This window comes from Nymphaea colorata, chromosome 1 (genome assembly GCF_008831285.2).
Source record: "Nymphaea colorata isolate Beijing-Zhang1983 chromosome 1, ASM883128v2, whole genome shotgun sequence".
NCBI lineage: Eukaryota > Viridiplantae > Streptophyta > Magnoliopsida > Nymphaeales > Nymphaeaceae > Nymphaea > Nymphaea colorata.
The window spans coordinates 27,882,610-27,896,575 of record NC_045138.2 but is presented as its reverse complement, the minus strand read 5'-3'; the positions used below and the strand labels follow the sequence as shown (position 1 = coordinate 27,896,575).

Here is a 13,966-nt window from a genome sequence, read left to right as displayed (position 1 = left end):
AAGCAATATTCCCCAACCGAACGATTGGCTAGTGGCCAACAGTCAGATGCCGTGACGAAATCTGATAGATGCGTCGAGCGGATTCTTTAATACCTAGACAACTCAGTTTTGAAATTTTTCAAAAAGGAACCTCAATTTTTCAGGGCTCATCAAGAAAAATCAACTGAAACATTTGGCTATATTCACATGGATCCAGCGTCTGCGTCTCCCTCTGAGGCCAAACTCTTCGGTCTACCAAACTCGACTTAATCAGATTTGAACCTAATTATTTTTTCAGAAACTCAAATTCATACAGATTAGCATAAAATCAGCACATTTGTATCCTGTTGATTTTCTGTCGAATCGAATCTCAGTCAAATATACATTGGACTGAATTTGGACTCATAACTGCATATCAAAAGGGCCTCCTGTTTCTGATTTTCAAACTTCAATCAGTGATAAGAGATGCAATATATCATTGTCCTGAGATAACATTAACAGAATGTTTGGCAACAGTAACAAGTTATTAGTTATTACTGTTCAACTAACCTATTGCAAAGATTGAGATAAATTTTTGGACCATAATAACACAATGTTTTTTTAATCTGCTCCCAAAATTAAAAGAAATTCATTTGACAGCTTGTTACTGTTGCCAAGGGTCGTTTGCATACTGAAACGATTACATTTATTTCATATTGTTCCGAAAACCCACATAATTTTTTTATTTATATATTGGTTCTTTTCTTTATATTAATACCTTTCGGCCACAATTTTGTAGTCGCATCAATGAAACCTATGCTTCCGTTCTTTAGCTCCTATTTTTTTTAAAAGTAATATGCTTCAATTCAAGAAAGTTTCTGATCTGACTTTGAGCATATAAATTTAGATTATGTCGACCAATGGTGGAGGCTGGTGTGGACGTGTGTTAAGCAATTGCACATATAGACTCATACAAATTGTTTATTTATAAATTGAGACCATATACTTAGCCATTTTTTCAATAATGTCTCTTAAAAATGTAAAGAGTTGAAATAATAGTGCCTCTTAAGGGGAAATTTCTAATCCGCTACTGATCTAAGGACCAAGTTTCCAACCTCTAGTGTGACAACACGGCCCTCTTTCCGATCCGATCAAGTATACGCTTCAAAGTATAGTCATGGAGAACATGTTTTTTTCTAAAAAAAAATATGAAAAGAATGCCATAAATTAAATGACTGTTTAAAACTTAAAAAGAACGTGTTTTTTTTTTGAAAAAAACATTAAAAACAAAAAAAGTGCAACTTTTTTTTCACTTTTTTAATTTTTTTCAGTTTTTTTAATGTCAAATAGTTTTTTTTTATATATTTTTTATTTATTGTAAATCTACTTATCTTTTGATGTTTGTGTTATCAGTTTTTCACTTATTTTATTTTCCCTCAATTTTAGTTTTTTAAAGTTTTTAAAAATTTACATATTTTTTCGGTTTTTTTTCTGTATTTTTTAAGCTCGCCGTATTATACTTGAGAAAAACCTCAGTGTTTAAAACTTTGAGATCTTATTTGTGATTATGTTTCAAAGTAGCTCGCTGCTTTTGACGTGTAACATGTCTTCAACATGGTTGCCATGGTTCTTACTTTTTTTTCCTCTTTAATTTTATTTTTCCATTTTGGTTTTTCACTTTTCATGAACCACCTCTACGACGTTAATGTCATTTTTCTCACATATTTTTCTTCCTTTGCTTTAGCTTCATGTATTTAGGTTTTGTTTATTCTTTTACTGGTAGCTACAATTTTAACCAAAAATATAATAAAAGTCCAATAACTCCTTATCAAAGTTTGCTGAGAGCACATAAGCGCCACTATAATTGTTTAGTAACTTGTCTTTTTGTGACAATGAGTGCAAAAACTGTTTACGTGACTCTCACCAATGAAAAAGAGGCAGCTGAGGTGGAACGGATTCTTCATTCTCTTTTCCGTTGAAGAAGACTTGAAGGTGGGTTGACGCCCAAAACTTGCTCATGCTTCAGGGTTTGCTTTAGTGGTTGGGAAGCTACCTTACAGATTTGATTTGAGTGGTTGCGGCGCTACCATTTCCGGTCCAAAGGAGAATAGTACTCATAGAAATGGTTGCAGCGCTACCATTTCCGGTCCATAAAGAGAATAGTACTCATAGAAATCGATCAGACAACACACAATTTTATTGGACTGGACCAGCTTTACTACGTCCCTTAAAACTCAAAGTTTGGAAAGTAACTAAAAGAAAAACTAAAAGTTCTCAATACTTCCGAGGTTGGATTTTTTTTTTAGTAGTTGCTGTAATGAGGGAGACACGGTATCCTCAATTAAAATCCAAACATAGCTTAGTTAATATCTCTGCTTGGGCGATGGTTATTGATATAAGTCGGAGTGTTAGCTTTTGACCATCACAGCCAATGATGCCCAACCGAGGGTCTGACGTAGAGGTAGGCGCTGGGCTGGGCCGTCGGCCGGGGCCGGTACCCGGCCAGACGGGGCCCGACCCAGCCGGTTAATATGAAAAAAAAAAAATTATTATTTTTTAAATTTAATAATATATTATTTAAAATATAATTTATATTCAAAAAAATTTTATAATTTAAAAATATTTTTTTATTATAACCAGGCCCAAACCCGATACCCAATATCGACCCCGGGCCTAAGTTTCGGGCCCGTCGAACGGACCCGCCGGATGCCAATCTCTAATCTGACGTTTCAATTTATTTAGTTGTGGCCTTTCATGTGCCACTTTCAATTTGTATAGTACTTATGAAAGATAGAACAAAATAGTGATCCATAATGCTGAGCTTAATTGTTATTTATGAGGGTATAAATAATTTTATGTGCCGAGATTTAATATGATTCTCAAGATCAAATTCAGGTACGCATTTACGTGCGAATTATTTGATTTTTTTTTTTTTTGGATGATTCGACACTCGACAGAACGTATTTCGAAAAAAAAAATCTCAACATGACTCCTTCCACAAGCCTTTTTGATATAAACGTAGAATTTGCAGCCGTCAAGTACTCCAATAAACTTTGTCCCGCTTTAAATCAAAACTCTCCAGATTTAGAGTTTCCTTTTGGAGAAAAAAGAAAAGAAAAAAAGGGTTGGACAATTTGCGTGTTCACGTGCGTGTTGATGGACCACGGAATACAACAGAAGAATAAAAATCCATGTCTGTCTTCCTGATCGATCCAGTAGCATGAACTCTGGCAGAAACCTCCCCATTAATCTAACCATATTAGGATCTCCACATCCAAATTCCATCAATCCCTATGAAAGAAAAGTAAGCAAAATAAAACGTGTAAGAGATTGAATGCAGCTGGATATTCGAGCATTCAAATCGATCGATCGATGGACGGGCATCCACTGCAATGGTTCTTCCTTCGTTGGATCAGTCAGACCCTTCTCCCACAGTGATAGCAAATCTCAAATACGAGAGAGCAAATCTGTAACTATGGTTGCGCTTTTGCCGGCGTCAGCATCGGAGCATTCTTCAAATTGGTCAGCCCCGAGCATTCATGTCCGTCGCAATAAATCACATCTCAACTTGCACTTCTACCAGTAATTCTTTTCGCGCCAAACCTGCGCAAGCCAATGTAATTGCTCGTACTTGTCAACTATACCTCAAATGTCAAAGTTATATATAGGTTTCCCCTTTGTTTTTCTAACTTCAGATTTTAGCCTCATAAGTTACAGATTTACTCTTGACTCAACATCAAGACATTCATACTTAGAATTAAGTTGTGTTTGGATGGTCAAATAAAATTTATGAGGATTATGAAAAGATTAGTGATCTAAACTTTCTGAGATTTTATATAAAACTGGCGTTGTTCGTACATCCTTTCTGCACATTTAACTAAATAGATTCTTGAATATGATTTAGCTTCCACGACATGATCATTATATTTATATAGTTTGTACTCATTAAATTTTGACGGTATGTTTCTTTTTTTGCGGATTGTTTTTGTATTTAGGGGACCTCTTGTCCTCAAATTTTGTTATATTTTCTCATTTTATCGGCTCTCTCTCTCTCTTTCTCTCTCCCTTCTTATATTTCGTTTCTGCGGTTTGCTTATGTACTTAGGAGACTCCTTATTCTCAAATTTTGCTATATATTTCCATTTTATCGGCTCTCTCTCTCTCTCACATGAGATTGCCAAGCAGATACAAGCCTTCATGGGAAACTTCCTTTGGCAAGACCATAAACAACATCTTGTTCGGCACAAAGCACTCGCTTTTCAAAGAGGGCTTTGCTCATAACGGACTATGGGGAAGCCAAAGCGAAGTCTGATCCGACGTGATTCAGCCCTTAGCACAGGGTGTTCTTGGCATCACATCCCTTAAAATGCATAATGCTGAGCTCTTGGTGAAATGGTGGCATACACTTTCCCATGCACCTTCTGACTGGACTTCATTTTTGCGTATTAAGTATGATCTCTTCAAACACCACCTCGAGATTCAGCGAAATCAGTGACAAATCTGCGTGGAAGCCTTCACAGCGAAAGGGCATCCTTTAGAAACTAGTCGCTGATTGTCAGGCATGCGGGAGAGACATGCCTGTTGCCGCTATCATGAAATTGTACTTCATCTTTCCTTGTAGCAAAGTCGCTAAGACTCCAATTTCCAAAAGAGAAAAATCATTAATATTAATTCCTTCACTAAAACAGAATTCCCACCATGTAAAATTTCAGCTTAATCTAAGACCTATAACGCGTAAGTATAAATTTGATTTCCCTTTTCTCTTTGTGCATTAAAATATTGACAATGCATGTAAGTAGCCATTATTTATTTCATAATTTAAAGATGTATATCAATTCTAAAGCACACTGAAATGTATTTCGCGTTGACTGTGGCATGAAACAACACTAAACATGCATTACTAAGTTTATTATTGACCCATCCTAACCAACTCTCTCACCGTTAAATGGCCAACAGTAAACATACAATGAGGAAAACACCCCACAGAAACAAAAGACCAGTACATTCAATACGGCAAAAAGAAGTATTTCCAAGAGCTTATTAAGTATACAGAAGAACGCGTACAAACCCATCCATGCTCAACACCATCAGAAACGAAATCCTTTCACAAGTATCATTTTAATAGTCTATGTTTCATATATGCTCCAACTCCAACCCTGTATCGAAGTATAAACTGAAGAAAACAGAGACTCTCCTCTAGTTCTCCATGCACATCCTTACACAATCCTCTTATTTCACCTGCACTGCTGTAGATAAACATAACATGCAAAAGCAAAAGAAGGAATCAAATGGTAAAACCGAGCCTGTAACAGAGCTTTTTACCATACACAGCAGAGTGAAGTCTGTTCTAGAAGTACCATGCTTTTTCAGCAGAAACTAATCTGATTGTAGGCTTAGTGACCACATGCCATTTTCTACTACCGTGGCTTAGGCGCAGTTTCTATTTCCACATATGTGGTAGAGTCCATTAAAAATTCAGATGGCGTCGATCCCTCTCCAGCAGTAGGAGTTCCAATTCCAAGTAGACGTTTCTCTTTATTTTTAACTGCTGCCAGTTTAGTAACAATCTTATGCATTGTAGGCCTCCTATCGCCTGACTCCTGCAAACTTGCAATAGCAAGTTCTATAACACTCCATATGGAGTCGGCGTCATACTGTCCTCTAAGTCTAGGATCGATGATCCTATGAAAATCTCCATATTGTATAGTTGTTTTTGCCCATTGGACAACGCTAGTTGGTATTCCATTTTCAGAGAAGAAAGCAGGACGACCAGTTATGAGCTCAAAAAGAACTACACCGAAGCTGAAAACATCACTCTTTGTTGTTAGTTTTCCCGTGCGGTAATACCTGCAAACAGTAAACGCTAGATCATTGACATGCACCTTTTTATCTATGAGAGGAACAAGAAAATGCACGGGTAAAAATTGAATGAGTTCTACTGTTCTGTAGTCAATGATGAGAGGCCTGAACGCACATACGTAAATATCAGACATGCATGCCATCTGTATAATGTATGTATATGAAAGCACACACACACATGTGAAATGCTTCACATGTGCTCAAGCAAAAGGAAGATGAAGAAGGGTTTGAGCCGTCCTGAATTAAGAGGCAAATTTCAGTGTTCAATAACTAGTCTTAGGAAGCAAATTTTGTTGTTGAATGGCCATTACTCATAGCTTTAATGTAAGTCTTGTCATAAGAAAGAAAGGGGGAAGAGTTACTGTTTCCTTCGTTTAATGATGTGAAAATGTCTTGGAAGGTGGAGGTAGCTTGGGAACAATTGATGCTTTTCAAAGTTCTGTACAGATCCTATCGCAGTTCTGTTAATTTATGTAGGTTGGGCAATGGCATTCCTACGGCCAGGATATTTGTCTATCCACATGAAGGCTGCGGAAAGATAAGCAACCTGATTGGCAGCCATTTCTATTGCTGTCAGTTTTAGTGTCTTTCCGTATTCTTCAGTAACAGGGGTTTATGTTCAGCTTGCCCACTGAAGGAAGACACCAAAGGAAGAAAATAAAGAAATGAAATCTGAAACCAGGAGGTTATAAGATGAATATCTTTTGTTTTACACTTTCACGTACTCTGGGTCTATGTATCCTGTTGTACCCATAACAAGAGTGGATACAGGTTCATTTTCAGCATAAATGGCTCTAGACAATCCAAAATCTGCCAGCCTTGCTTCCATGTTTCCATCCAAAAGAATATTGCTTGTTTTCACATCCCTGTGAATTATTGGCGGATTGCAACCAGCATGCAAATAATCAAGACCTGCAAAATAAATGTTGAATTGACAGTTGATAAATTCAAAAAACTAGAGCAGTGTTTCGGATGCACACCTGTAGCAACACTTATTGCCATTTGGAGTCGCTTATCCCAAGTTAAGAACATAGATTTGTTATCCGTCTTATCTGCAGTAAAAAGGATAAATTTGATTATTATGCAATTTAGAGCAATTAGGCTACTTCTTCTCCAATCTGAACAGTGCCAATGCAATAACCTCGAATGCACATAAGAGCAGTTGATCTAGCTTCAGAAGAAGGAGTCTTTGGACTCATGCGGCTGAGACCCATTGCTCACTAGTAGCGAAGGACAACGATGAGCAAGCTGGACTTGCAGTTTATGTATTAATGGAAAAAAATGCAGAGGCTCCTTGTGTATTGCTACAATGAGCATAACACACACTCACACACACAGGGTAATGACCCAGCCCAGAATGGCTCATTCTGTTGGATCCTATTCGAGTCCACTCCTAAAAAGCTAAAAGTGTAACAAAAGGTGGTAAGGAGAACAGGTATATATCGCCAGCAAACTTTTTCACAGATAAATTTTTAAGCGATCCCCAAAATTTGAGTGTTACACACATCACACATACAAAGTTTTCATTTTGGCACATTTGCAACAGTCAGGAATTTCACTGGGCACCTCAAAATTGTAATGAAAGGCTAGGTTTTTCTTTACTTTACATTCATGATGCCCCACATGGAGAAATTTAGTGTTGCCTACCATTGAAGAGAAAAGAGCATCAAAATAGCAAATGCCTAAGAACTGCATGATGAACGCTCATACCTGACAATAGCTCCCTCAGGTTTCCTCCAGCCATATATTCATATACGAGCATCATATTGTCCCCTTCCTCACAGAATCCACCGAAGGACACCAAACTTCTATGATGAACTTGTGTCAATGCAGCAATCTGCAAGGATGAAAAAGCATGAACAGACGCAGTAACGATGACGAATTCGCTTTTCTGTTTTCTAACTTTCCTTTTCTTTTAAACTAGTATTTTACAGGACACAAACCTCTGCAGAAAATTCCCTGCTTCTTAACGCCTCTGTTCTTGTAACTTTCTTGACTGCCACTTGACGGCCATGGCTCAGTTGTCCAAGATAAACAGTTCCAGACCCTCCTTTACCTATCTCAGTTCGAAAGTTATTGGTGATCTGCACAATGTCACTGTAGCTGAACCTGTTCTCGTGTCCTGGAACTGGAGGAGGTGGCGCAACTGGAACTGTTGGTACTGGTGCTGGAGGAGGCGCATTCGGAACTTCTGGTACTGGTATTGGCGAAGGTGGCACAACCGGAACTGTTCTCAAATAGAGATCGTTCAACGACGACAAAAAGGAATTGAGTGCATTCTACGTAGTTGTGCATATGGACATCATACCTACTGGTGTTGGACGTGGCGCCGGTATATTAGTGTGTCGATGCCTTCTCTTGAAAAGGACAATACAGATGATCGCTATAATTATGAGGACGACGGCTACAGGAACACAAATGGCGATCACCAACTTGGGGACAGGGTCAGGGTCAGGGCCATGACAATCCAGGCGAATGTTTTTCAGCCTGTACATGGGGTTTTTTTTAATCAATCTGGATTAAATGTTAGAAAACTAAAGATCTAAAGTCAATATTCTTAAACCAGACCTTACTGAAAGTGATCCGTCTTCCATTCTTGCTTTGAGGGCACTTGGGATTGGTCCACATAAATCATTATCGGATAGGTCTCTAAAATTACCGACCCCCGATCAATTTTCTTCAAACAACTGAAGGAAAAACAAGAAAATGAAAGCCCACAATGCCACAATAAGCATACTCACAGCGTCCGCAGACTTTTCATTGTTCCAAGGAATTCTGGTATTGAACCATTCAAGTGATTCCCTGACAAGTTCCTGTGTGCAGAAACCAGAAAGGCCTGTGCAGTCAGTAAACCTGATCGACCATAGGATGGATTTTTTACGATGCACAGGCACACTTACAGTGATTGAATAGATATTAACTTTTCAAACTCAGTGGATATTGAGCCCTGTAGTTCACTGTTGGAAAGATCCCTGCATAGTAATTTTGAGCAATTAGAACCATGAATAGGTTATTAGTTTATGAGAGTTTTAACTTGAGGCATCGAACTTACAAGCCAGTGATTGTTGGCGACTTCGGATTCCCATAGCTGCAGTTGACGCCTTCCCATGGATACAGCTCGGGAAGACAAGGATCAGAGGCCCAGTTTTTCTTGATTTTGTAGTAATCTCTTATTCCAGTGATCGCTTCAACTGCAATCGTTTAAAATTCCTAACTCAGTTAGAAGGTGAGCTTGTTAAGACGAAATACTTTTACCCTCTTACTTGTCATGTGTTTGTGGATTCTTTCTAGGTCTATGCACAATTAGTTCTGCATAGAGACTCACTGTATTTTAGCTTCGCTCTTAAACATAATTGTCTTACACGAAATAAATGTGGTCCAGTTCTTGGAAGACATTCATAGAACACTGCATTCCAAAGCCAATGCAGTGTTCCTGTTACCAAATCAGTAAGATACTCGTAAGATTGATTTCAGTGATTAAACGGGGGGTTAACCAAATCAGTAAGATACTCACCGTCTTGGCCATAAGTTGCCCCACCAGCGGGTTCGTACACCTTGTAGACTTCAAATGCATTGATGATAGGGACACTCGTAAGATTTGCTCCGGCGAGAGTGATCAAATAATCTTCAAAATCGAATGGCGTATTTGAGAAAACTGGATTTGAGTCCATGTAAGGAACATCAAAAGGAAAGGGTGGTTGTTGCTCGTTTATAGTTAGGGTCAGGTTATCTTGTCGGTTTAGCACTATCCCTGCAAAATAAAGGACGAAAAGGTATTCCTCTCCCTTTGCTGCTTGTTTCCAACGGATATTAATGCCGCTCTTCGAGTATTCGGCAGTTTGGAGGACCATGGATGGTACCCGGAACAAGCCAGTGCTCTCTATTCTAGTAGTGGTGTTGACGGGAAGTCCATACCCGCCGTAATCTGAAGTCCATGTGCGATCGGCCGTGTCATCTTTAAACCTGCACGAACAGAACAATTAAAATCACAGCAACGATCTCCATGAACTTTTCATCTAGCCCGACACGAAAAGGCTGACCTCAGACAACTGAAGCTTTCATGCTACTTCTCCCAAACATCACCTGTGAGAAGGGCAGTTCATTTCATTGCCTGTGCAAATAACAGTCGCATTTTCGACATCCAAAATGGTAGTTGTTCTGTGTAATGATATTAAATATTTAGTAGTAAAATGTGTTCAAAAGTTTTTTGACATCGTAATTCAGTAGGGTACACGTATTCAATGAGGCCAGACCAGTTTCCAAAGTGGGTATTTGAACACATTTGAATACTTTTTAAATCAAAACTGATTCAGACCCCTAAAGTTTAATCATTTAAACTCTGTTTTCATTTTGTTCTTAGAGTAATTGTTCGTTAACATATCATTATTTTATTTATATCACTTGTTTATTTAATTGTTGCTTCATTTTGATCATTATATATATATATATATATATATATATATATATATATATATATATATATATATATGTTATACTGTTGTACTCCATTCCACATTTTCGTAAGGTTGTTATGTATGTACTCATATCTCTATACTCTGTCTCCAAATCATACCTATACCCATGTAACTTAAGCTTTTCTTGAATGCTAGAAATTTAGCCTTTTTATTTTTAGAAAAGATTAACCACTTCAGAATATAGATTTAACCCTTCAAAGGAACCGAAGCCGGCCAGTTATGTATGCATCGCCGTGCACAAAATTTTTTCGTGCGCAAATATGATAATGATGAAAAATACTCTTCATTAATTAAAAAAAATAGATTTTTTTGTAGGGACAAAAAGGAAAACTGAAAAAGTATGATTTTAGGATTCGATAAAGCTCAGGTCGAATGACTGTGTCAGTTCATATACGCAAATCATTATGACCAAAATACTCATCTGAGCGGCAAAGAAGCATCTTCAGTTTTTTGTTCCGCTTATTTTGTTATCTCATATCTCTGTCCTTATCTCATACCCATTGCTTTATACCCTTGTCATTACTTCATACCTTTATTGTTATATCATACCAATCATCTCATATTGTTATCTCATAAATCTGTCATTCTCTCATACCCATAATGTTGACAATAATGACCATGGGTGGTATGACATACCTCTATCATTATTGCTCATATCTTTGCCATTGCCTCTTACCACTCTATGTCATTATTTAAAATGCTACAGGCTTGAGATAATGACAAAGATATGAGATATCAGCAAGTGTATAGATAATGACATGGATATGAGATAATGATATGGTTATGAATGTTCTTTGTGCATGTGTAATATTAAAATATTAAAATAAATATGATCTACCCTCCCATGTACGATTTCACTGGGGCAAGACAGCTTGTGGCAAACATGAAGGGGGTACAATGAGGTTTAAGTTCACGATCTTATGCCAAGGTTATGCTTATATGAGAAACCACGACGATGGGGACTGAACTTAGGGCCACTCAAGTCCTGCTCCCGTCACTTGTGCTAACTGCTAACCCGTTGGATTGACCCAATTAAGTCTTGTCAAAATAAACATAATTAGTTTTTAAGTGTGTAAAAATGACGAATCACCAAACATAATTGGACTAAGCAGCAACAAGCATTTGGGCTGCATTTTCCACAGTTCGCCCAAACTGTCTGCAAGAAAAAATTTCCGTCGCTTCTCTGGACCTACATGCATGCTAATCCAGAGCACAGCCCGGTGGCGATTTGAGACTATGACTGAGTTAAAGCAGATGAAAATGGTTTAGCAGAAAGACAACAAACCTGGATGGTCCATTTGAACCAGCATTAATCCTCATGTAGGTTTTGAGCCAACTAGGCCATTGGGTATTATTATAGATGTCATCAGCAGGACGAAGCTCCAGGCCGGAGATGAAAGGATTGACTCCGGCAGTTTTCACGAGGCACACGCTTATGTTCGACGACTGTGCCGCGGCGATAATCTCAGTCCACAGAATGTGACTTGCGTTATCCAGCTTCACCGTGTCCCACGGTTCGGCTCCCAGGTAGAGGTCGAAGGTGGGCAGCAGGTTCTGGCCGTCGTAGTTGCCATACATGAAAGAAGCTCGAATCAGGTACTTCTTCCCCTGAGTCACCGGTGTCAAGGTGTAGCAGTTCCTTCTGTAATTTGGGAAGGACCTTAACGTATGGTACATTACTGGACTGCTTGCGAATTGAGTGGCCACTTCTTTTATTTCCCCGGACGCGATGTAGGCTTGATCTGAAGTGTAAGTGTAGCCTATTTCATCAAGGGAAGTCGATCCTTCTGGAAGCCCGCAGTTCAAACTTATATATCCTGTAAAGATTCACAGGCGTAAGTCCCAAGAAGATGATTCAAGAAATTCCTGATTTAGATATCAATAAAACCATTCCGGATAGCCTACTTCTAGCATTACTTTTCTTTATATATAAAGACTATAAGACGTCTCCTCTCCTCCCAAAATGTAGTTAAGAGTCCTTTGCTGTCAATCAATTGCTATGTTTAACTTCTTTCTTTTGTCTGAAGAAGTTGAAACGTTCTGAGGTGAAGATTACACAAAGACAAACTGTGCCATATCTATCTGTTTATACTTTATATACAAAAGATTTGTCTCATAGTCAAACAACACGATGGCGTTTTATTGCCTTATTGACCAAGTTAAAACCTTCAAACTGAAGAAAGCCAAAAGGGAACGCAGAGTGAGGATCAGATGGCATCACGGAAGCTCTTCATCTGAATAGTCATGTTACCTTCATAAACACACTTTGGCCATGCATCTTATGGAGCAGGATGCCAATATTGACAGCATGACCGGAAAGAGCTTACTGCATTGCGTAAAGCCATATCTGCAGGCTCCGGTACCTGGAGATCTCTTTCCTGAATGAACTTTATTTAGTTAACAACTCACGAACCAAACACTTGGGTAATGATTCTCTCAGAATCTGAAAGGATCAACGTTTAGCAGTCTATTAAAAGAATTTCATAGTAAACGTAACTAATTGCGCAATTACTTGATCTGATTCCGATGAGGCGAATAAGTTTCTTCGCTGTTATGCTTTTTGCTGTATCCATGAATACCACAGATATACGTAAAATCAATCCCTCAGCGGCTTCTATCTTAATATCACAGTTATACGTAATGAAACTACATATTCTGAGAAAAAGAAAGCCTTATCTGCATGCTATGTGATTCCATTATCTATGTCATGCCCATGACACCTATCTGAGAAAAGATTTACTTTACCGTTCTGAGAATGGACGAACACAACGACGTTCCAGATAAATAGAAGGAAGATGAAACGCCATTCGTTCATGCTTGGCTATTGTTTGTTTCAGAACCTTCGAAGGAACCAAAGCAGAATGTGCAAAATAGAGGCAAAAGGACCACGGACACAATTTAAGGGAAGATGGAAGTTATCCCCCACTGGACAACTGGTTGTACAGTCCGATGACCTACGTGAACAACTGGTTGTACAGTCCGATGACCTACGTGAGGAGATCTAATTAAATAGGAAAATGTTTGTTTAAGCTCTGCCATAATCAGCTTCGACCATGTCATACGTAGATTCTTTAGTACCTATACAGCTCAGTTTTGAAATTCTTCGAAATAGAGCCTCAACTTTTCAGTGTTCATCAAGAAATATCAATTCAAACTTTTGACTATATTCATATGGGTTCTGCATCTGCCTTTCGGGCCAAACTCTTCTGTCTACCAAACTCGACTTAATAAGATTTGAACCAGTTTTTTTTTTTTTAAAAAAAAAAATCAAATTTATACAGATTAACATGAAATCCAACACATATGTAACCGGGTTGGATTTTCTGTCTAATCTCAGTCAAATATATATCGGACGCGAATTTGGATTCACTTGTAAATTAACTGCATATCAAAGGGGCCTTCTGCTTCTGATTTTCAGACTTCAATCAGTGATAGACATTTTTCTGGTGTTAGAATATATCATTCTTCTAAGTTAACATTAAGGGGTCGTTTGGCTAATGGAATAGTTTAATAACGTTTCATTTACCTGTTCCAGAATTCAGAGTAGAAAGAGTATGCAACCGTGGCTAGCCACAGCACCCCTAGAGTACCACTTACTTTTGTTTCTTACAAACTTATTATATTAGATTACTTCAATTCTACAAAGATCAGCTGACTTTCATAGCTAGCTCTGG

General features: G+C 38.2%; 1 protein-coding gene across 1 annotated transcript; it reads right to left on the bottom strand.

Annotated features, from left to right (window-relative positions):
• Positions 1–4,905: 4,905 nt before the first annotated feature.
• LOC116245785 (probable LRR receptor-like serine/threonine-protein kinase At1g05700) lies at positions 4,906–13,099 on the bottom strand. Its single transcript, XM_031617343.2, has 13 exons — positions 13,038–13,099; positions 12,805–12,938; positions 11,578–12,109; positions 9,332–9,780; positions 8,870–9,008; positions 8,718–8,789; positions 8,559–8,630; positions 8,126–8,331; positions 7,761–8,044; positions 7,528–7,654; positions 6,798–6,869; positions 6,543–6,729; positions 4,906–5,805 (listed from the first exon to the last, which is right to left on the bottom strand). The coding sequence occupies exons 1-13, from the start codon at positions 13,097–13,099 to the stop codon at positions 5,376–5,378; spliced, it is 2,766 nt and encodes a 921-aa protein (XP_031473203.1). The 3' UTR covers positions 4,906–5,375.
• Positions 13,100–13,966: the final 867 nt, after the last annotated feature.

What these genes read in the sequence shown, in the direction of transcription:
- LOC116245785 (XM_031617343.2), bottom strand. Translation starts at nt 13,099, where the DNA reads ATGGCGTTTCATCTTCCTTCTATTTATCTGGAACGTCGTTGTGTTCGT. An exon ending in CCTCATCGGAATCAGATCAA is followed by an intron (nt 12,110 to 12,804) that starts GTAATTGCGCAA and finishes GAATCTTTACAG; the next exon opens with GATATATAAGTTTGAACTGC. An exon ending in GGTTCAAATGGACCATCCAG is followed by an intron (nt 9,781 to 11,577) that starts GTTTGTTGTCTT and finishes CTGTTCGTGCAG; the next exon opens with GTTTAAAGATGACACGGCCG.